This window comes from Vanacampus margaritifer, chromosome 5 (assembly GCF_051991255.1).
Source record: "Vanacampus margaritifer isolate UIUO_Vmar chromosome 5, RoL_Vmar_1.0, whole genome shotgun sequence".
In the NCBI taxonomy this organism is placed as follows: domain Eukaryota; kingdom Metazoa; phylum Chordata; class Actinopteri; order Syngnathiformes; family Syngnathidae; genus Vanacampus; species Vanacampus margaritifer.
The window spans coordinates 25,369,128-25,393,959 of NC_135436.1; the positions used below are offsets into that span (position 1 = coordinate 25,369,128).

General features: G+C 39.6%; 2 protein-coding genes across 5 annotated transcripts in view; one reads left to right on the top strand and one right to left on the bottom strand.

Moving 5' to 3' along the window:
- Nucleotides 1-24,832, bottom strand: part of dph1 (diphthamide biosynthesis 1) — a 241,276-nt gene that overhangs the window by 64,798 nt on the left and 151,646 nt on the right. For 2 of the 4 annotated variants that reach the window (XM_077566298.1, XM_077566299.1), the window contains exons 6-8: nt 15,659-15,777; nt 10,221-10,388; nt 8,105-8,254 (exon numbers count right to left, since the gene is read on the bottom strand). In XM_077566298.1, coding sequence (XP_077422424.1) covers nt 8,105-8,254; nt 10,221-10,388; nt 15,659-15,777 — 437 coding nt within the window. Of the gene's footprint in view, nt 1-8,104; nt 8,287-10,220; nt 10,389-15,658; nt 15,778-20,877; nt 20,933-24,832 lie in introns of those variants that run through there. The other 2 variants (XM_077566300.1, XM_077566302.1) reach the window with 2 other exon arrangements.
- rtn4rl1b (reticulon 4 receptor-like 1b) overlaps nt 10,773-24,832 on the top strand; it is a 160,068-nt gene continuing 146,008 nt past the window's right edge. The window contains exon 1 of the mRNA XM_077566303.1: nt 10,773-11,323. Within this exon, the coding sequence (XP_077422429.1) occupies nt 11,311-11,323 (13 nt within the window). The 5' untranslated portion in view covers nt 10,773-11,310. The remainder of the gene's footprint in view (nt 11,324-24,832) is intronic.

Genomic DNA, 24,832 nt, shown 5'->3' on the forward strand with positions numbered 1-24,832 from the left:
GGCGTCACTGCCACAAAGCAATTGCTGTTGAGAAACTTGCACAAGCTGAAAGGACCATCAATTGTTCAGCGCATGCCTCTATCGAGAAAGGTGGAAGGCTCTCAAAAAAATGCAATCTCAAAGCCTTGGATCCTTTCATCGATGATGATGCTCTCTTATGAGTCACAAATCGTATCAGAGAAGATGAACTCCACCCTGAAGAGAACTTTCTAATAATTCCTGGCAACCGACATATTTCCCCACTTCTGCTCAGGCGCAACTATCAGGAAACAGGGCAGACTATTGACTGAAGGTGCTTTACAAGCTGCTGGCCTGCTGGATTGTTGATGGCAAAACACGAGTAAGCAGTGTGATCAATGGATGTGTCACATGGCGCAGACTTCATGGTTTGCCTCACACTCAAAAGATTGCAGCAATTCCGATGTATCACCTGTCCACTCGCCAACATTGAGTTAGGCGTTTTAGGCCCGTGGACCGTGTCCTCACCTCGGACAAGGGGTGGCCTTGTTCAAAGCAAACGGAGGACAGCGCTATTCACTCATACGAGTAGAACAGCTGTGCACAAAGAGGTCAACGAATCATCAAATATGTACAGTTCTTATCAACGCCCTTGAGCAAATCCTGGCTATCAGGGGCCAAGTGGAACTGATCCATTTTGCTAGAAGAACCGACTTTACAAGTGCATCGAAAACCGGTTCTTGTTGAGAACCGGCTCCCAGTGTTTCAATTCCTTGGCATCGTTTGCCGTTTTTGCTAATGATTCCCTTAACGGTTCCGCGTGGGACGACGACGTCACCACGCGCGCAACATTTCCGCGCGCGTCGAGCAACAAACATGGCGCCACGTTCCAAAGTTTGTTGACATCTTCCAAGAAAAGCTAACAACAGGACAACTTGCAATATTAGCAAATTGGATATTTCGTCTAAGGGAGGAAACTCCATGCAAAAGCATTTGCGCGCACAGCATGCGATTACCATCTGTCGTGTTTGTGAGCGCTGCGGAGTCCGGGAGGGATCAACCCAGCAGCAACGGCCGCCAGCAATGCAAGCGCTCTCTCCCATCAACACTCCAGGTACTGCTAGTAACTATATTAGCGCCAGATTGCCTTTTTGTGAAACGTGCCGTTAGTAACGGTTAATGTTAAAGCCCGTATTGAACTAAACAGCGCCGGCTTGCGAAGGTAAACGCAGCGGCCCGCGAGTGTTGTTTTTTTTCATCAGGGTTCATTCAGTCTACTGGCTGCGTCCGTTTTGACTGAGGCAGAGAGGAGACGCTTTTGAGTGCTCAGTTCATATGAGTGTTGAAATGTTACTGATTTGGACATTATTGTCATAAAATAATCATAAAAAAATGTCGTTATGTTATATTTTCAAATCTTTTTTCTTTCTTTCTTTTTTTTTGCATGGAGACCCCATGGCACCCCATTGAGGAGTCCTCGAATGCGGACCTCTTAAAACTTCACTGTTGGGTTTGTAAGGCCATGTTACTTTTAAACATGTTTCTTGTTTACAGATACAACTAAGACATTAAAAAAGTGAATGCTAATCTATGTTTATTCACCTTTTTTCCAAAAAAGAATTGATTGGAGAATCGATAAAGAATCAAATCGTTAAGCAGAATCGAAAACGGAATCGGAATTATCTTATCAATTCCCATCCCTAATCTTCTTACAGAGGTACCTTGACTTAGGAGTGCCCCAACTTGTATTTTTCAAGTTGTGAGCTAGCGTTTTGTCAATTTGCTGACTCGTATTGCGAGCAATACAATGAATGAGCACTAGATGGTGGGAAAAAACATCCAGCCACCATCAGTTTATATGGTTAACTTAGCAGTGAAACTACAGTACTGTATATGATTGTGTTTTTTTTTTTGCTTTTTGAGCAATTTATATTTTCTATCCACGGGTCCTAAGAAAGTGAGTGCTGAGAACAAGATGCAGATGATATTCAGCGAATTACATCTTAAAGTCATAGAAACACGAGTGAGGTGTGCATGTAGTCAACTTGGTGAAGCAGAATGTGTATAGCAATTATACGATATGTACGACGGGTGAAGGAGAAGGAGTCAACAAAGGCTATAACAGCAGGTACGGTGTAAAAATACAACAATTATAATTATTTGAATCCAAAGAGTTTAAAACAATACTTAAGATACCGAACAATGTATGTGAAAAGATGGAGAAGTTGCTGAAAGTGAGGCGAAAAAAGGTGAAGATGAAGTTCGGTGAAAGTGAAATGGAAAAAAAATGAGCAGTTAAGGAAAAGCAGTATTTCAGTTCTATTTAATTACGGTATTACTGTGAGTTTTATACAATTTGTTTACAGCGTGTTTTTTTTTAAAGTACCTTGAACATGTACTGTATTCGGTTTTCCACTCATTACTGTGCACTGGATTTGGTAAAATAAATAAATAAATAAATACAATGAAAATGATAGCAAAAGGAGGCTCGTCCTGTGATTTCGAGCTAACATTATGCACTGTGTTACAAAGCTGAACAGAAAGCTCTCGAAATCCATTCACAACAGGATTTGGGATTGTTTAAAGAGCAATCTGTATTTGTTGTCGAGTACTCTACTACGTCAGAAGATTTTTGGAGTTTGTTGGTTTTCAAGTGGCTACAAAAAAAAAAAAAAACACATTAGCAGGGACTCAAACACGAAGCAATGACTTTAAAACAGCCTTTCCGAAGGCGATGCATAAAAAAAAAAAAATTCCCGTCGCCTCTGTTATACTTGAATACTTGCAAATGAGCGACAGCCACCGCAGTGCGCCGTTGTTGTCGCACGCCAAAGTAAGAATCGCCACCACTCTGGCTGCGGCAGCATTAAACCAGGAAAGAATGAGATGGAGCGATAGATGGCGTGATGGATGGAGCCGAGCTGAAAGCAGTGGGGAGAGCGCGGCGTAGCGCTGGAAAGGTTTCGGGGTCGCAGGCCGACAGTGAGAGACAGGTCATTACACGGGAAAGGGCGGTTTTATTAGTGGGGAAAGGTTTCCGAACGCACCCTCGCTGCAGCTGACGGAGGCAGAGAGCCGCCGCCGTCTCTTTGCATCCTTCAACAAAAAAGGCTGAAGGGGATGCTGGTGGATTCGGGTTTCAGAAGACTTTAGCAGGACTCCGATCAAGTGACAAATTTCAAAACTTTCCTCTTGGAAAGCATTTATTATCATCACTCAAACATGTTAATCTTTTTTGGGGGGGATGGGGGGGCAACATACCCCCAAAACACCTAAAAGCTGATCCTGGTTAAAGGGGTATTAAACAGTTTATTTATTGTTGTTGTTTTGCAATAATATGATGTATATGCCCTCTCGGGGCCGCCATTTTGGCATTTAGCATTTTAGTTTAACTAAAGTTAGCTCGTTTTTGGTTCAAACCATCATTTCTAGGGATGCTCATCAATACCATTTTTTTTCAGACTAGTACCAGACCAAGTACTCAACTTTTTAGTATAGTCACTTGTACTGATACCAGTCTACTAGCACCTACATAAAATGTTCCCAAAAAACAATGACAGATCATTTTTAAAATGACAATTTTTCCATAAAACCGCATGAAATTAATGGCAATTTTCTATCCTTCTCATTTCTAGCTCCTGATCGTAAAACGGTCACAAGAGGGTGGCGAGTACTGATACATTGAAATAAGGCCGATGCCTGGTATCGGTACACGCTCATCCCTAATCATTTCATGAACCTGTAGTTATGCTAGTCATCGTACCACACACGGTAAATCCACTTTCCGGTTTGGTCACGATGTTCGAAATGCGAGCTCGAGGGCAGCTGGGCTAGATTCATTCTACAGCAGACAAATGGCGGCTCCTTCAGATAGATGTAATATTAATCAGAAATTCATTCAAAAATGTAAAAGCCCCAACTGGCATGAATTTGTGTGTGTGGTTTTATACAACATGCTAAAGAATTGGAATTGGAATTTAACTAAATGAAGTATCCTAAGCCCTTTAACTCATTCACTCCCAGCCATTTTCCCTGAAGCAACTCCCTTCGCTCTCGGCTGTTTTACTGGATTTTGACAGATTTTGCAAGGCCCACAGAATATTATGTTCGATTGCTATAAAACATGGAACCTAGCAAAAGGAAGATTAGAGCCTCTTCTTTCAAAAGGAAAAAAAAGTATATTTGTATCTGTTTCCGTTTTGCAACAATTAGCATTAGAATATAGCTAAGTTTCATCAATATTCACATTCCTGGTGAGAAAAGAGCTTGTTGCAACATGGCCGTGGCTGATCTCTTATACTCTGCTGCCACCCGTTGGCCATCATTTTAATGACTACCATTGCTTTAAGCGACCTCTTCAGGTCAGAGGCTGCATAAAAAAAAACATTTAAAAAAATGTATAAATACGTTATGGGGAGTGAAGGACAAACTAAAAAAACCTGTGTCAAAGTCAAAGTTGATGGTTGTTTTGAGGATTCTCTGTGGTGGGGGGGGGGGGGGAGACGTTGTGTCACATCTATTGTACATACTGGATGAGAGGTCGCTGGTGCCCTTCCACTTACACAACCCATAGTTCAAAGCTAAGTGGCTAAATATCTAATAAATAATAATATGGAATCACATATAAGAGACCAAGTTTGACTATATTCTCGAATTTCTCGCACAACAAATGAAACTATGGTATGTAACACAAGAGCATGGTGAGTAGAAAAAAAAAAAGAAACATAAACAACATGGAGACACTGCTTGATTGTGCCATTTTTGCAGCATGCGTGACTAAATGAACATCACACAGAGAGAACTCACAAATGTGACATGCCAAAATGCCAATCGAGATTCAAAACATGTTTTTGTTTAATAGGCTGGGAAATCTTAAGAAAATCTGTAAAAACAGCCTTTGGGATTTTTGCTGCCCACATTCAAACGTCGTCGGAAACATTTTAAGATGAAAACAATCTCATCATCGCAGCTATTCTTTCCTGCCATGTTTTGCCCAACGGAGCATGAAAGTAAATGTATCACAGAAAGGAAAAGAAAAGCAACTAAAAAGCACCCCCCCAAAAAAAAAACAACTCCACATCACACTGCTTGTGTTTTAGCCTTAGGAATGATTTAAGACCAGACTGCCAAGCGAGCTTATCATTTTGGCTGCCTGAGTAGCGCACGCGAGGACCTTGGAAAAGTGAGCAACTCCCAGCGCGTTCCACAAGTCTCCCTGGGAAAGACGGCAGGTTTTCAAGGATGCCGAGACACTTCAGGGCCGCTTCCGCTTTTTGGCCATCTTTGGGCCCCACCCATGTCTTTTTTAGATGAGTTCATTGTTTTTTCTCTGCCTGTCTGATTTGATAGTCCTATTTTTTAAGGCACACTCGATGTTTCGCATGCATGAAGCACGATGACATTTTTGCTCACTCAACCCTGAATCCGTTTTAGATCCAAACGGCCATAAAAGACACAAATGTTAATATTACAAAATCCAAATAAAACTGTGATCTGCTAGATACCCCAAAACCAAGACACCTTCAATAATAGATGTCCATAACGTGGTGGTAACGGTTTATATATCTAACACTAAAATGGAAAGGTCGGATGGGATTTTTGGAAGAACATAACAATTTTATGAAAGATTTCGTCCCTTGGAAACCTGCGGCAATGCAAATAGCTATTACAGGGTCCGCCAGCAAAAAAAATTCTCAAATAGGCAATCACTCCTCTCCTATATTGATTTAGCTGCAATATTGCCTCTACACATCAAGTAAATTATGATATTTCTGCTCGGTTATTTTCTTATTCTTAAGCACAGCAGGGCCATGGAAATATATTTTTGTGACACACAGTCATCCATTTTCAAAGGCACTAATCCTCATTATGCTCACAGGAAGAGCTGCAACGATCAACAGATTAATAGACAACTACAGTAATTTCTGGACTATAAGGCGCACCCCAACTGGAAGCCGCATTTGTTTTAATGTGACCGCACCGATGGTTCCCGCTACTTTCTTTTCCATAATGAGGGCGCAAATTGTCTCGCTCTCGTTCTGTCTCTCCTGCTGCTCACTTGGTTTGTTTTGCTCTGCCTGACGCTCTTGCGCTTCCTTTATAGTGCTCCCCCTTGTGATCTGATGGAATAAGCCCCACCTTTGTATTAGCCGCAGGGTCGATGCAAGTAAAAAAAAAAAGTAGCGGCTTATAGTCCGGAAATGACTGTAATTGATGATCTAATTACAATAATTTTGACATTTAGAGCCATTGTTTAACTTAAAATTGTCCAAATCCTACTATTTCGGCCTCTAAAAAGTAAATATTTATTAAATAAATATTTATATAGTATTTTGTTTTTAATCAGAAAAGGTTAACTTTGGAAAACAAAGATCAACATTTTTCCCTACTTTCTGACATTTATTGGACCAAACCAGTAACTGAATCATCAGTTTAATCTATTATGAAAAAATAAAACTTTATTTGCAACCGCATTATGAATAACCTGTTTAACATGCAGCCTCAGAAACTTTGCATGAATCCGCCCCCAAGTGGCGCTCGAGATATCATTCCCTCTCCTCTTGCTTACTCATTGTTTATTTGGTTTTGTTTAATCAGTGGTGTTGTTCTGATACCGTACCCGATACTGCATTAAAACAGTGGTATCGGCATCGGCAAGTGCTAACAAGTAGCATGCCGATACCACTATTTTCGACGCTAATATAGGACTTTGGATGCAGCATGTGTGACGTGTTCACTGCATGCCGAGCCAAGATATCCTATTGGCCCTTGAATGCTCTGAACCAATGGCAGGGCAGCTTTTTCACGTTGAAAAAAACCCCAAGGCATCGATACGGTATCGGCCGATACAGTAAAGCTGGGTATTGGAATTGGTATTGGGGGGCCAAAAAAATGGTATCGGAACAACACTATTAGTGAGTAAACGATACTAAATAAACAACACTAATTGGCTAGTAAATAGTTATCCCTAAAAATGTATTTGTGTATGATTATTTGATGGAATAATGGCTACAGTAGTCGATTTTAAAAATATTGAATATAGAGACAGCCCTACTGAAGCCTCAAGTGAATTGCCAATTGGTGCGAACATGAGTGTCGATTAGGGCTGCATGATATTGGAAAATCATACGATATAGTTGCTGAATATAGTGATATTGATATTATTGCGATATTTAACATGTGCCTAAAGAAATGACATTTTTATTATCTAATGGAAAAAATGTTTTTTCCATGCAGCAAAATAAGCAAACTCAATATAATCTTGTTTAATTAGTTGTAATTACCTCTCGATAATGTTTAACTATTGGATTGCGGTGGACATTTTAGTTAGTGGCTGACTGGTCAAATTCAGATAAAAGCATAAAGTTCCATATGAAACGTGTTTCATTTCTTTGCGATATGCATATTACATGTTCCAATATCGCGATATCGATATTTTTTCCGATATATTGTGCAGCCCTAGTGTCGATGGTTTTTGCTTATGTGAGCCCTGCGATTGACGGGTGACCAGTCCAGGGTGTACCTCACCTCTCACCCAAAAGGCAGGCTCTAAAAGCAACCAGGAAATTGAAAATGAAAACCCGGTCAGAGGTGATAAAACAAGACACAATTAAAATAAAATGTGATTCACAGGCTTGACTTTATCCTGCCCGTGGTTATTATACACATACAGTAAGGTGAAAGCCAAAATAAAAGTCACTTGTGGTCTTTTGCCACTTGAAAAGAACAGTATGGGGGTTTATCTCCACGGCTGCCAGAGGAACAGATGGACGTAAAGAGGAACAGAAGGAAACAGAGGTGACGAGTTGTCTTGCTTCAGAGAGGGAAGTTGAAGTTTGATTTAAAGAGAAAAAAAACAAGACACACAGCAAAAGCGGTTACGGGGTAGCAGCCTTTTGAAAGCAACTGCATTGCCATCTGTGCAATTCCAGCTTCCTCCCACATCCTCAAAACAGGCATGCAAGGTGAACTGAAAACTAAAAAAAAAAAAAAAAGTGACAAACTTGAAGCAGGTGAGTTTTTGAATGGCTGGTTTCAAATCGGCAAGTTTACTGTAGCGGCTTGTGACTTGTCCCATCACAACAAGCTTGTAACGGGCACAATACATGCCAAGCGTTAAGGATGGCGTCAGTGCAGCTGAGCTCACCTCTGGTCGCCTTGGCTTGTCTCACTCGCCACACCGTCTTGGGGATTTCAAAGTTGTAGTTGGCAGGTAAGGCTTTCATGGCTTCCTGCAGCTCAGGATCCTGCAGGATTTCATCTGGAATCTGATTGGCTACCCGCCGAGGTCCTCGCACTAAAGAACATTTCATTACAAGAACAGTCAATCTGGTGAAAAAACAAAAACAAAATGTGTCTCAAGTTTCATGTATGAGCTTACAAACCCTCGCCACTAATAAAATCTTTCATAATTTTCACCTGATTATACGTATGCTAAAAGTTAAAGAATGATTATTGCTGTTTCTGATAAGCCCGCTGCTGCCGTTTTGTTCAGATCAAATGCTTTGTGTGTCTTTCCATCTGTTCACTGAACAGTTATTGTTAATTGCCTGCGTGTTTAATTGACTTGAGAAAGATGTGTAGCCCAATGCATGAAAAGCACAGTTTAAAAAACAGAACAAGTTATTGATCCCCGAGGTAATCTTTGTGCGCAGTAGCCTCAATTAGTCCTACCAAAAAGAATAAACACACACCACAGTATACACGCAATAGGTACGAACAAGTTTCTAGTTAAAAGAAATAAAAATTAAATAAATAAAATATATATATATATATATATATATATGTGTGTAGAATGGCTATAAAAAATAAATACAAATAAAAAAATAAAAACAAATAAAAAAAATTTAAAAAATAAATTTAAAAAAGCAAGTCTGTAGCGTTCCTAAAGAAACGATCAAAACTCTTGAATGCGTCTGTTGAATGACAGAGCACGGTGGGGGGGGGGGGGGGTGACTCTACCGATCGCATGTTGTTTACATTAGGAACGCCATTCTACGTCACTACGCGGCGTACATCCAAATAAAGTTTTTACAAAATGTATTAAACTGGAAATGATTTTTGAAAAATGAATCTCAATGTTATGTTAGTAACAAGCAAATAGATAATATAGAGCAAACTTGTCATGACAGTCGGGGTTTCTTTTCATTTTAAAGGTTCGAAACCGACAAAATCTTGAGGTACTCAGATATATGGCCAAATGGAATGTCGGGAAGTTTTATATTACACAATGCAAAGTTTTGAGTTTGTGTGGTGGAGTGAAAAAGAGAACTACAAACACACGGATGCTGGGATTCCACAAAAATGTTTATTACTTATTATTATGATGAATTTGTTTTAATTTATTCAAGCTACTATTTATTAAGCAGTTTGTCGTGCACCTACTTGTTCACGGGGACAGTGACAACAGCGACTTGTAATGTCTTACATCGGGCATTTTGCGTGGATGTGAAATATCTGTTGTTCATTTTAATACTTGACGAGGTTGGTTTATATATTTTATTGCATACTACCCTGAGATGGGATGGTTTAACTTGTGACTTTATGTGAAAATAGTGGAATTAAGGAGCTACTTTTATTTTGATATGTCACACTGGCACACTGTGTGAAAATGATTTTATTGACCGTTTAAGATTTGTATTTGGTTACTACACTATAGTGGCGTTTCTGTAATTTTATATTTAAGACTGTTCATTCAACACAGGAAATTAAAATGTAATTTGTTTGTGTCACTACTTTGTGCTTCACCATTGGTGTGCTATTAAAAAAAATGCTGTTTATTTGGTTTCACAACAAGACAACTGAGACATTTTGGACGTAGAGCTTTTTTTTCTTAACTACAGCAGCATCAGCAGATGCTCCAAATGACAAGAACTCGGGAACTAAAACAAATCGTGACTTTGAGACATTCCTATTTTGTTTATTTCTACATGGTATGAAACCAAAGTGTGACGTTAAAATCCGCCGAGTTTCCTTTTTGTCAATGTCTCGTTAACAAAAGCTATTTTGGAGCGCTTAGAACTAAATGCCAGCCAACGCTCATATATGTCTCCAACGGTATACTCATCTTTTAAAAAGAAACAGTTATTCACAATTACCTCCCAGATACATTTTAAACACTCCAGAGTCGAATGTTTACCTTGCGTTACGTCATGTATCGGTTTTGCGTAAACTCCGTCGTCTACATACGAGGCACTTTAAACACCCTAAACATGTATCCGCCATTCGTGTTATTAATGTCAAAAGAAAAACTTGGCAATTACCTGCTGGGGTCTTTTTGACAGGAGCAAGCTGCACGTCACACGCGGGCGCCGCCATGTTTTCTCTACAATCCAAAACAGGAAACAGCCAGGCCAAAGCAATCGATGACAGAGCATCGGATTGGACTGAGTCGAGCATCGATGAGCAGAAGCGGCCAGCGAAGAGAAAATCTACGGTTGAATAGACACAACGGTTACCCTAATTCATCAACATTACCATATTAATTTAGCTGTAAATATACAAAATACAAAACAAATATTGCTTTTAATAACCAATCATTCCATATTCCAAATCCGATCGATTTGTAATTGCTTTTGGAAAAGTTTTCTTGCCGTTTCCGTGACACCTTAAGTGTCTTTCTTGGTGTCTTATTATCGCTCTGCTGATGTTTAAATATAGTTTTTGCGCCACGCATGAGTGGGTTTCCCTGCTGGTGTGTCTGTCTGGCTCTCTCCAGTGAGAGAGGCTGTGCCCGGAGGAGGAGGGGGGAGGAGGCGGAGGAGGAGGAGGAGGAGGAGGTGGCACAACATCACTTTCTCCCTCCTTGAGCGCCACGGCGTGCTGCGCTAATGCACCCGCACAGACCACAGACTTCTGCACACACACACACACACACACACACACAACGGCTAAATGTCATCAGAGTATGTTTTTAATTTTTTTATTTTAAGGATGCATCCATGGAATTTGGCTGCTTTTACTCCCAACAATTAATTATTCATTTTTGGAGGGAGATGCAGTTGGAGCGACTCTGACTGGTCGGAAGGAGGATTGATTTGATTTTTTTTTTTCATTTTTTTATTTGGAGAAGCATTCAGTCGCCAAACCTCTTCCCTGGAGTTATCAGCATTGTTTCTGACTGAAGGGATTTCTGCGCGTTTCGCGATGGTCGCCACCCGGTGTCAAAGCTGCCAATGTTGAACTCTGCGGAAAATAGCAACACTTGCGCAACGGGAGTGACAATTAAGTGACTCTTAGAGAAAGAAGAGAGAAAAAAAACAAGGAGAGTCACCGGATCAACTTCCGAAAGTCTGGAATATTTGAATCGATGATTTCCAGCGGGCAGAGCAGCAGATTCACTTAATCGGCAACATGTTCAAAAGGGGTGAGTGGCATTGAACTTTTAATGAGCATATTTTGCTTATTTCATGTCCGGATCGTGCTAAATGCCTGACGCGCACGTGCACACGCGTGCAGTCGATGCGTGTTCCTTTTCATTTCGCAAGTGACGCTGTCCTGCCCGCCTGGCTCGGTTCGAGTGCAATATTCATGTCTTTGCGCGACAATCTGTGCTTGTTGTAACACAACTGATGCCGCACTGCAGTTTATATGACCTGTGGCCGGATCGCAAGGCTTAAGAATTGTTGTTATCGTGATTATTATTGGGCTTGGTGGTCCACAAGGTGAGTCACCCCCCCCCCCCCCCCACACACACACACACGAAATGATGGGCCTCATATAAGACCTCATATGTGACCAAGCCCAACCAAAACAATACTTTAATATCAAGTTTCTGTGGGGTAGAAAAATATGCCTGTTTTATTGTTTTATTTTGGGGGGCAAGTGCTTGTCGAGTCACTTAAAGGGCTTGTCTGCAGAAGATGGATGACAGCAGCAAGACATTAATACCCATATGTCCTCTCATCTGTCTATCGGTCAGTGGAATCCATGCTGATGCTAAACAAAAAGGGAATTAATTCAACTAGACCCCTCCACCCCCCCCCCCCCCGCCCCCTTTTTCCCCCCCACTTGAGGAATCATTGCACAACTACAGGCGACCACTAGCTGAGTTCTTCTAACGACGTTTTCAAAATATTCCAACATTATGCTGTAAACAGTATACAGATGCAGGGATTAGCAATACAATTAATTATGCAGATTTCATTGAGGTCATACTAAAAGTAGCTACCACATAATAAGCTTTTAAGCTGTTTTTTTCCCCCTTGTAATTTTACTAATGAAGAGATAGCCTTACATCGATTACAAAACAAAAAAACACATGTGAATCCTTCCTTGTTTTGGTGCGCAGATTCAAGATAACAAGCTCACCTCACGACTTAGCACGCCAACATGGCTGACAACCCAAGCGTGCTGTTGACTATACAGTCAATGCCGAAGTGACGCCACTGGCGGCCATCTTACGTTGACATTCCCTAACTTGAATACATGGGTTTCTCTGCGGGGTTATCGCGTTATTTATTTTTTTTGCCTCTCAGGAGAAAATTAATCCGTGTATGACACAAAGTTGTACCAATAAGTCTGGAAGAAGCACTACATGCCCATTTCATTGCTAAGAAAAATAATAACAAAGATTCGGTTGCATCATGTTGTCCAGAGACATCGACAACTAAGTGAAAGTAAAGCCCGTCAGGAAAAAAAAAAAAAAAACTGCTGCGAAATGTAAACCCAATTTTTGTGAGTCACAATATTGAGATAATATTCTCCGAATAGTGAAGTTCGCTCTTTGCGAGGCTCTCGTGACGCCGTACAGGGATCCTAGCGCAAAACACACTCTGATAACAGTGTTTTCAGCCCCCCAAAAAAGAACCGATTGTCACTAAAAGTGGCAACGTAAGATGGCTGCCCTCGAGCTTTAGCCGCGAGGGTCCTATTGACAGTCCAGTCATATATAAGTCTGTGGTTGACTAGCATGAGGGTAGTATAAAAAAAAAAAAGTAATATCAAATATTTGGCACATAGTGGATATTCACATTCAGACGTGATATCTTGCAATGAATGTCAAGATACTGTTCGGAGTTGTCTCGGCGCCTTTTATGTGAGCGGCGCCGACTTCTCCAATCGTATCAACACAATCTAGGGGTGTTAGAAAAAATCGATTCGGCAATATAACGCGATGTTACAGCGCGCAATTCTCAAATCGATTCAATTTTTAAACATCCATTTTTGGGGGGAACATTCAACAAAATGTCTTACTTAGGGTTTGGATTCGCACATTAAGCATGGAAGAATGTTATGTTAATGGAACATTAAGCCTTAATATTTGATTTCAGTGCTGTTCAAACATGAAACAGACTGCAACCTGAATTTTCAGATAAATAAATACATTTTCATACAAATCTTACAGTGTACATGTACAAGTTTACTGATTAGTATTTTCTAAATTTGTGTAAAACAAAAAAAAAAATCGCAATAATCAATTCATAGATTCGTATCGGGATTAATCGAATCGAATCGCAATTCACACCCCTAACACGAGCCATCCTGATTCTTGTAACACGAGCAAACACGGGGCAGAAACGATCTTCTGACATGCACCAATCGCCGGCCGCAGAATTGACAACTAGCCTGCCACGTCGGGCGAATTATGCAAAGAGTCGTCTGAGGAGTCGTTATAAACGCTCATTATAGCATCGCCACAACAAGGCATCTACTGGTGGCCTTTTACACACGGCGCCGTCTCTTCTCTCCGCCGCGGGTCACGCTGGCACCAGAACACTGTATAGATAGATACCACTGCTCGCCGCTTTAAGTCTGCTTTGTCAGACCCAATCTGTTTTGGATGCGCGTGTGTGTAGTGCGCCTCAGGGGCGGCGAGAGAAACAGCCTGTTTTCCTTTGCCACCACATCGATTATTGCCGTTCCAAGAGTCGAGATGAAACACACCGCGGCGATGAGCGCTTATAGCCGGAACAGCTTGGAGGGGAGGACCATTGTCGGGAAAACTGCCTTCTGACAGCTTAGTGCAAGAAGTGCTGCCATATCGTTTAAAAAGAAGCGGCACAAGGTTCCCAATTGTCTGCCGGAACCGACGTGAGTCACGATGCATATATAGGAACGCGCTCTTTCTCTTTGGAGTTTGATGCGCAAGCAAGCATGCATGTCCTGTCATACTAATGGACACGCTGTAAAAAAAACTATCATGGGGGGGTGTAAACATGCCCCGCAACAGTCATTCATTTCACATTTGACTGGCTGGGGTTGGAAGCAGGGGTGGTTGCATCGCGGGAGCAAAAATATGCCAACGTTTTTGACATCAATCTGATTGGCCGATATTTTGCTTTGCGTTTAATGCAAAATCAGTGATCAGCTGCAATATCTTTTTCGAGGGAAACTTGACTCATTGAGCCGTTTTCAGCAGCAAAAAGTCAATATTTTGTCCAGAATTGATTTGGTAACTTAATTTGTTTTTATGTACAATTAATACATTAAAATACAAACTTGTCCACTTGCTGTCGACTGAAGATGACATCATTTCTATTAGTTTAATTTTTTTCCCACTTTTGTTATCAAGAGTATGAAAACCTAGATTTTTTTTTATTGTACATTTAGAACAGATATAAAATTTGTGATTCATTGTGAGTTAACTATTGAAGTCATGCGATTAATTACGATTAGAATTTTAATCGCCTGATGCTCTAAATTTTTTCTTTTTAATTCATTCACTGCCATTGACGGCTATAAACGTCAAAAATGCATTTGAACTATTTCTATTAAAACCTAGAATTTTTTTTATTGTACATTTAGAACAGATATAACATTTGACGAGTGAAGTCATGCGATTAATTATGATTATAATTATAAATATAATCGCCTGACGCCTTTGAATCTTTTCTTTAAAAAAAAAAAAAGAAGAAAAAGATTATTAAAAATTAGGGGGCGTCAGGTGATTACAATTTTTAATTGTAACTAATCGTGTGACTTCACTCGTTAACTCACGATTTAAAAAAAAGGGAAAGATTATTGAAAATTAGGGGCGTCAGGTGATTAAAATTTGTAATCTTAATTAATCGCATGACTTCACTAGTTAACTCACGATTAATCACAAATTTTATATCCGTTCTAAATGTACAATATTTTTTTATAGGTTTTCACACTCTTGTTAACCAAAGTGGAAAAAATGTTATAGCTAATAGAAATAGTTTAAATGAATTTTTGATGTCTATAGCCGTCAATGGCAGTGAATGAGTTCATTGAATTGCAACTATTTATTTTTGAAAGTCATTCAGCCCTACCATTTTTATGCCATTGCTAGATGCAGGAAGGGGCAAAAAAAAAAAAAAAAAAAAAATCCCACTTAATTTGAGACAAATTAATTTGAGGAGAATTCACTCCCGTGCCAAAAACGCAAGCGTACTGCAGCATGTCTTGAGTCGGCGGCGAGGCAGAGATGTGTCAGCTTTGGCAGGAACATCGAACAAGTTGTGTGATGAATGTGAATGACTTTGCACCTAGAATAACACATTGCAGGGAGACTGGTTAATGCATGAGGGCCCGGCGCTGTCCTGTGACACATCCACCATTCACAAACGCATACATTGGAAAGGGGGAAAAAAAAGAAATGTCTTCCATGATTCATGCGTGGCGGCGGCGGCGGCGCTCAGTGTGACTTTTCATGGAGGCTGCTTGTGGCTAATTATCATGCTAATCAAGTGGGAAAAAAAAAGTCGATTTTGCCTTCGCATGACGTCGGACTGCTCACTGGTTTTGTTCATTGGTGGCGGATCACGGCTGTGACAAGGTGGGTGAGATCTCGTACTTGAGACTTTGGAACGCTGGTCCACCTCTGATTTGGATGTTTTGATTGGTTCCCCTGGGAAACTAATGAAAGTGGAAACAATTAGTGCCACAATCGAATCAGCATGACCTGTACAGGCAATTTAATATTACTGGTCAGCAGTCAATCATCCTTCTATTAGATTAGGTTCATTTTTAGCACACTTGATTATCGCGCAAGTATTTCAAGAAGCAAACCAATGTGTAATGTACGACTTGTTGTGGTGACAGTGGACAAGATAAAGACAGTCGTCCACTGCTGGAGCTCTCTCCATGCAAGACGGCTCACTCGACCAATGAAAGGCAGTTTTAGGACCGCCCCCTCATTTGAATAACATTTCGAACTGACCGAGCGTCTGCGGCATGAAATAAATAAATGTGAGAGCAGAGCGTTTTTATTTATAGATTGATATTTTATTCTATTTATGCATACATTTTCGCTTTTTACATTTATTTATATATTTTTTAATTTATTTGTACTTTTATTTATTTAGGGATATATATATGGTTGTTTTTATTTTATTTATATATTTTTTGTATAAATTTTTTTTTAGATCAGTTTTTATTTTCATTTTTATTCATTTATTTAGTAATTTATTTATTTTTAATTTTGGCAGTTTTGGTCCTCCATACAGTGGTATTTTCCAGCGTTCTCACATTGTTTTTGCTAATGTTGCTGCTTTTAGAATGACTGTTGCAAAACCAAAAACAAAAAAAGCCAAAGAAAAAGCAAAACATGCAAAGTTAATTCCTGGACGTTCCCTTATTTGAGGTTTCGTGAGGTTTTCGAACTCCAAAGTTTAGTGTGTCGTTGAATCCCGATTCCTTCGACTTCAGAGGTTCCACTGTACAAATATAGCTTATACAAGCATGTACTATATATACTGTCTGTATGTACACCTTATAACATGTTCATGAGGGGTTTGCAACCATGCAAGCATGAATGTCGGCTTAACTCCATCAGATCCTTTTTCACAACCACACACATTCCTCTTAAGAGCAGCGATCCGTAAAGAAAGCACATGGGAGGATCTGACAGCAGCACAAAGTACAAGATGTCCAGCGTTTGTATGTACGGTACCATGAAGCCACACACGCTGTAATTCCGGCGACGTGTTCTGTAGGATAAATGGAGGCGGGGTCAGTGAAGGCTTTCGTTCCTGCGAAATGCCCCTTAGCCTTGTGAGAACTGGTCGATAAAGGCTTTTATGAATTCTGTACATCACCAGTATACCATAATATCAGTGCTTAAGAAGTGCAGTCCACGACTTACATATTAACTCATTCACTGCCAATGACGACTATAGACGTCAAAAATTCATTTGAACTATTTCTATTAGTTTCACATTTTTTTCTACTTTTGCTAACAAGAGTACGAAAACTTAGAATTTTTTTTATTGTAAATTTAGAACAGATATAAAATTTATGATTAATCGTTTACTAGTGAAGTCATGTTCTTAGTTACAATTAAAAAAAATGTAAGCGCCTGACACCCGTAATTTGAAAAAAGGGGCGTCAGACGATATAAGATGTATCATTAATCGTTAGTTAACTAGTGAAGTAATGTGATTAGTTACAATTAAAAAAATGTAATCGCCTGACGCCCCTATTTTAAAAAAAGGGGCGTCAGACGATTACAATTTTTAATCATAATTAATCGCATCACTTCAATAGTTGACCCACAATTAATCACACATTTTATATCTGTTATAAATGTACAATAAAACATTTTTTTTAGGTTTTCATAAAAAAATTAACGAAAAAAATGTTAAACTATAGACGTCAAAAATTCATTTGAACTATTTCTATTAGTTTAACATTTTTTTCCACTTTTGCTAACAAGAGTACAAAAACCTAGATTATTTTATTGTAAATTTAGAACAGATATAAGATGTATGATTAATCGTTAGTTAACTAGTGAAGTAATGTGATTAGTTACAATTAAAAAAATGTAATCGCCTGACGCCCCTAATTTAAAAAAAAGGGCGTCAGACGATTCGATTTTTTAATTAATCGCATCACTTCAATAGTTGACCCACGATTAATCACAAATTTTATATCTGTTATAAATGTACAATAATTTTATTTTTTTAGGTTTTCATAAAAAATGAAATGAAAAAAATGTTAAACTAATAGAAATAGTTCACATGAATTTTTGACGTCTATAGTCGTCAATGGCAGTGAATGAGTTAATGATTCATGAAACAAGTTTAAGTGGTAAAGCCACACGTTTGTTTGCATTACTGGTGTAATCTAATTTATGACTTCCTGATTTACATGTACACCAAACTTGTTTGGTAGAATTTTGTCAAGTAGTCGTAGTGAACGCGTAAAAGACTTTAAGTCAGTGTTTAGTAAGTTAACTTTGATTGAAGTAAATAAACTGTCCTTCATATTAATACAAAAACTACAAAGTGAAGATTGATGGACTGAGGTTCTGTGGCGTAAGCGGATATTTTCACATATTGATTAATTAAGAAGTAATTCGCCAGCCCTATAAGATGGGACGCAGAAAAAGTTTGGGGGCGCGCACCGTTTTGGAATTCCTCAGACACAAGCTCGGTATAAAAATAAAACTGGATCCCGACAACATCCGGAATTTTCAACAACCGATAAACGGACCACAAACGTCATAGCCCACAATACATCCAAATCTGTAGCAAAAAAAAAAAAAACTTAATAGACAATAAAAACACGTTTGCTGTCAGATTGGAGATGAGTTGCAGTAAACACTAAACCATGCACCAAGCCATAGAAAATGTTCACAAACTGAGCTTTTCAGTATTCTACTAATTGGAAATGCATGTGAGAGCTTCTATGAGTGTGATCTTCAAGAAAGACAACAAAGCAGTGTTACAAAAAAAAAACAAAAAAAAACTACAGCCTTGTCTTGTTGTTATTAAGTTTTTGCAGGCTGCATCGTATGCTTGACTTTGCCTGTGAATGCCAATTAAATTATAATTAATTTAGAATTACTCTCTACAATCTCCATGAATGTAACCTAATTGTAACATAAACTACATTTGGTCAAAGGAGTCATTTGAGTGTTGACGTGAATTGCACTGCTTCATAAAGGAGAAAATAGTTCGGGTACCCCATCAAGTTACTACTTACAGAATCAAAATATTATTGTCATCATTATTATAATGAACCGAGCACAAGGCGGTGTGTATTCTTTTAATGACGAAATCACCTCTTTGGGAGACTCAACATGCTTCAAAATTTCTGAAATTGTGTGTTTTTCTATCAATGAGTGAATAGTTTACCACAAACAGGAAGTGGGACATTTTGGTTTGAAGCACCCATGTCAGGGCTCATATGTTGACATTTTTTTTTGCCTATATAATTTAATGCGGGAAAAGCGTGGCGTTAAAGTTTGATGACCATTTCAAGGATTCTGAGACAGAAAAAAAAAGGTTATGTGGTGCTACTTTGTTATTGTGAGGCTCCGTTTTTCTGAAGCCCGTATCCCACTGAGGGATGCTGACGCTAGCAAATGTGATTTCATGTTGTGGTTCGTCAGAATTCGGTCAAGATTGTGTCGTAAGCAGACTTAATGGTTCTTTCAAACATGTTAACAATGTCCTTGTGACAAGAAAGACCTTTAAGAAAGTATAGAGAACCTTAGAGAGCCATTAAGACTCTTTGGAGAACATTTAGGAAATGCTCCAACTTGAAAGAAACAATCTTAAAGGTTCTCTAAACAGTCTTAATGGTCTTTCTTGTAACCATTAAGATTGTTTAGAGAACCTTTAAGACTGATTAGAGAATGTTTAGGAAACGATGCGACCTTTAACAAACACTGACGTGAAATTGACATTCGTTAGCATTGCAAATGTTTGTCCCTCAGTGGGATACGGGCCTCTCTAAACATTCTTAATGGTCTTTCTTGTCACAAGGAAATGTTGTTCCTTGCATCAAGAAAGACCATTAAGATTGTTTAGAGAACCTTAGAGAACCATTAAGACTGATTAGAGAGTGTTTAGGAAACGCTGCGACCTTTAACGAACACTGACGTGAAATTGACATTGGTTAGCATTGCACATGTTTGTCCCTCAGTGGGATACGGGCCTCTCTAAACATTCTTAATGGTCTTTCTTGTCACAAGGAAATTTTGTTCCTTGCATCAAGAAAGACCATTAAGATTGTTTAGAGAACCTTAGCGAACCATTAAGACTGATTAGAGAATGTTTAGGAAACGATGCGACCTTTAACAAACACTGACGTGAAATTGACATTGGTTAGCATTGCAAATGTTTGTCCCTCAGTGGGATACGGGCTTAACGTTGTAATCAGGGCCTCGTAGCTGGCCTTTATAGCTTAGCCAGCTAAGCTATGTATTATATGGTTAGCATTTTGATTACCATACTAACACCAGCTTAACATCATTTAATTTTCGACTTAGTTTTTATTTGGAACAATTGACCTCATTGGAAATTTGGATTGAATGCCCCGAGCACGTCAGGTGGATGCCTGAGGCGAGCGCCCCCACCGGGAGTTCTCTCTTCTTCCTCCAGGTTGCGGATATGACTCGCAGACGTCAAATGTTTACGAGAACACGGTAAAAGATGGCGGCAATAAAAGCAGCAGGTCTGTGCTCATTAACAAAGGACAAACAGCCGCTTTGCCGGAGAAGCGGAACGCGAGCCCCGAGCAGGCGCGCGATTAAGTACGATGACATGAATTTGCACGAGAGCAATAAATGTCCATCTGTCACTTAACTATGTCGCAAGCTCTCAGCCGCCGTCGAGGCCCAGCGAGCCTCCTATTTAAAGAGAATGGATTCCCGGCTTGTCTAATCCTCTCAGTGTCACTCCATGTCAACTCGCCATTGTCGGACTTGTGTTTCGGACCGGTGACAGAGGGCTCGGAAGAGGAGGATAATGTAGAGAGCGGAGCAAAAATATAAACCCCCAAAGCAATCTGCTAAAGCTGTCTATAAGCCGACTGAAAAAATGAGAAGCAAATCAGGACGGGAGGGGGGATGCGTTTCCTGCCTTGTTACCAAATGTGTCCGTTTAGAAAGATTAGGCCAATCAAAAGAGCCAAGAAAAAAGCCAACTGGAGGGAATATGTTCTTACTAGAACAAGGAAGCGATGAAAAAGTGTAACCAAATTGATGTATTGGTAGTCTGAAGATCTCACCTGGTGCGTGTGGCGTCAACAGTAATTTACTGAAGAGCATCTCCCATAATTGGATGTCTGACATTTACTCATGCTGGAGAAAAGAAAAGAAAAAAACACATTGCTTTTGCTATTGCTTACACATAATACACGGTGAGGCGTGTTTGCGCATCACAAACATCGTATTTGCGCATAAGAGATTCAAAAGCAAACCGCATTTATTTTGTGGCTTGTGGATCCTTTGAGCAAAAGCCGTTCAGTGATGCTGCTCAATTACTCACTTTTTTTTGCTATTTGTCATTTTCCTCTGTTAATATTTTGGGTTTACTTTATATGTGGACAAAGGAAGCACCTGTGTTGTATATGTGCCCTTTTGACCATTTTTTACCGCCATTTTCTTGCCGCCTACATCTGCCATTGTTGTGGAAATCATGTGCAAGGCCTGTCATTAGCAGACGATAATGAGGTGAAAGCGACAAACAACCTATGAGCTTTGTGTTTCTTTATTCTTATGATTATTAACTCATTCACTCCCAGCCATTTTCACTGAAGCAACCCCCTCCGCTCCCGACCGTCTTACTGGATTTCGACTGACTTTGCAAGGCCCGCAGAATACTGTGCTCAATTGATAAAACACGGAGTCAGTATATTTGTATCTGTTTTTGTTTTGCAGCATTAGAATATAGCTAAGTTTCATCATTATTTACAAATCTGTTTAAAACAGTGGGGAAAAGAGCTTTTTGCAACATGGCACTGGCTGATCTCTTATACCCTGCTGCCACCTGCTGGCCGTTTTTTTTTGTAATAACTACCATTGCTTTAAGCAACCTCTTCAGGCGTTCGGTGTGCTCTAGCATAAATAAAAAAAAAAACACACACACATTAAAAAAACGTATAAAAACGTTTTTGGGACGATGGCAATATTTTAAATAGAACTTTTTATACGTTTTTGGGCGCAAATGAGTTCATAATGAATTTCTGATGAAGTGGCTAATTGGAGTTTAAAGGCAAAGATCAATGGCGTGGTTGGGAAGTGAGCATCCAGAAGTTGACAGGAATCCCAGATGCTATCCTGTTACTCTCCCGCCACCGTCCCCCTTCCCGAGCCGTCCACGGAGACAATGTCTTCAGTGTGCTGAGCAAAGCAATTCAGCGGCACCAACACCTGGACGTCTGCCCTTTTGCCATTGAAACTTAAGAGTGTCCTCCAGGGCGACGATTGACATTCCGGAGCGAAAGGAACGTGAGGCGCGGTCATCCACGCTGCTCATAATCATCCCAAGTTTTCCCGGGTATTCCGTGAGACATCCTCCACGGCGCGTGCCGCCGATTGCGCTTGTTTATCTGGCATCCCATTAATCCCGCACTCCATTCACGTCCGAGTCAGAAGAACTCATTCCGACGGCGGCTAATTCGCTCCCGAGAGTACGTGCGGATTTATGGAGGATTCCGAAATGAAAGTTTTCCAGTGGGCTGGAAATGAAAACACACTGTTGGAAAACAACAACACGGGTTCATCTCGGAAGTTGATCTCACTTCACGCTATATTATCTCAAGGGTGTGAAATACACTCGGACGACTGTGGAGGCTCAGTTGAGGACCATGTTTGAATTAACAATACAAAATTGCACTACCGTGAAAGGCGGGGAAAACATTTGCACAGGGTCGACAACGTCCTACAAATATTTACAATATTGTCTTTATCAATAGGCAAGAGTCAAAACATAAGCAAATAGTATGCCAAAGGTGGACTTTGGGAATGGAGAGGTTAATAGAACTGCTGGAATGGAGAGTGCGGGTAGTGGTATGCATGGTGAGCTGAGAGCAAAGATAAAGTGACCATCTTAAAAATACTAAATTAGACAAAAAGGTTAACAGATGATTTGATATATATACATTTTAAATCAACCATATTTATAATTCATTCACGCACAGCCATTTTCACTGAAGCAACCGCCTTCGCTCCCGGCTGTTTTACTGGATTTTGACCGATTTTGCAAGGTCCACAGAATATTGTGTTCTATTGCTATAAAAACGTGGAACCTACCAAAAGAAAGATTAGAGTCTCTTCTTTCATTAGGAAAAAAATATATATTTGTATCTGTTTACGTTTTGCAGCAATTGCCATTAGAATATAGCTAAGTTTCATCATCATTCACATTCCTGCTGAAAACACTTAAGAAAAAGAGCTTTTTGCAACATGGCCCTGGTTGATCTCTTACACTCTGTTGCCACCTGCTGTCTGTTTTTCTAATAACTACCATTGCCTTAAGCCACCACTTCATGTCAGAAGCTGCATCAAAGCCATCTGTATGCTCTTGCATAAAAAACAAACAAACATGTAAACACGTTTTTGGAAAAAGTATTGAAAAACATTTGACACGTTTTTGGGGATTAAAAATAGTCTTTCAAATAAGTCGTGTTCCATTCCTGTCCAGTAGGTGGAGGTAATGCGCATTAGAAAGCGCATCTTTTCCCACCACAGCTCCTCCCCACTGGGACCCGATGCCAGCTGTCAAGGGGAAAGGAATTCCTTGACCTGCACTTTCATCCCGATCTCAGCCGTCAATCAAATCCCTCTGGCTTTGTACGCGCGTGGCGGGTAATCATCGCCGATCCGCTATCCGAGGTCTCCTCGCCGTCAAAGTGGTCCTCCCCGCTCACACTTTAATGAGCCATCCTGCTGTCACCTGAGCCGGTAGCATCTGCGGCGTTTTCGGCGACCCGCGTGCGTCTTCTGCGACTCGCGCCGAGGTTCAGCAGCAATCACATTCACGGTAATTGCTTAACCGGCGTGTTCCGGAATGTTAATATGCAGTCCTTTCCAAAAGTATTGGAACGGAAAGGTCACTTCCTGTGTTTTTGTTGTTCACTGAAGAGATTTGGTTTCAGATCAAAAGGATCAATATTGAATATGAGACTTCAAGATAGTTTTTGAAGCCACCCACTTTTCAAGTGAGCAACGGATATTATTTAGTTAATTTCAAGTGAATAACATTTAAAATTTTGGTGGCATTCTTCATTAAAAAAAAAATAATTACAGGCCTTTACTGCAGCCTCTTTCAGTTCTTGTTTGTTTCTGGGAGTTTCGCCCTTTACTATCCTCTTCCGGAAGGTAAAATGCATGCACTATTGGGTTTAGGTCTAGTGACTGACTTGGCCATTTCTCCCCAGATGAAGTCTTTTATTGGCAGTTGTGTTTCGGCTCATTATCCGCTTGCACGAAGAAGCTTTTCTCGATTAGCTTGGATGCGTCTTTCTGTAAATTGTCAGACACAATGGTTTTGTGTGTGCGGCCTTCGTGAGTTACATCATCAATAAAGAATTGGAAAGAAGAAACACGCACGCCGCTCATCAGAAGGTCGGATTGGATTCTACAAAGATTTACAGAAATGAGCCACAAAAGTTTTGGGATAAAGTTTTTATGGTCTGATGAGACCAAGCAAGTCGTACACTCTAAAAAGATCATTGTTGAACCGATTTAAGATTACAAATTGAATTTGTTGACCAACTTTGAAGAATCGCTTCAATTGGCAACACGATTGAATGAAGTGAGTCCAAAGTGAATATGTTAAATTGAATGAATCATGAGCTCATTAAACTTAATTTATTCACCTGAATTATACGTTAATCCAAAGTATTAACCTAAATGAACTCGTAATTAATTAAACTTAATATATTCATTTCGGAGTAACTTAATTCAATCGTGTCGAAGCGATTTTAGTGATTTATTTTTTAATTGGTCAACAATTCCTTTTTTTTTTTTCAGGAGAGCTCAGTATTGTTCATTCGATTTGACATCATCATTGCTCTCCTTTTTTTAAAAAACAAATAAATTTAAAAAAAATTAATAAAAATGTTTTTTTTTCTTTTTTTTAAATATATATACATATATATACATATACACACATATATATATATATATATATATATATACATATACATATATATTAATATATATATAATTATAAATTGC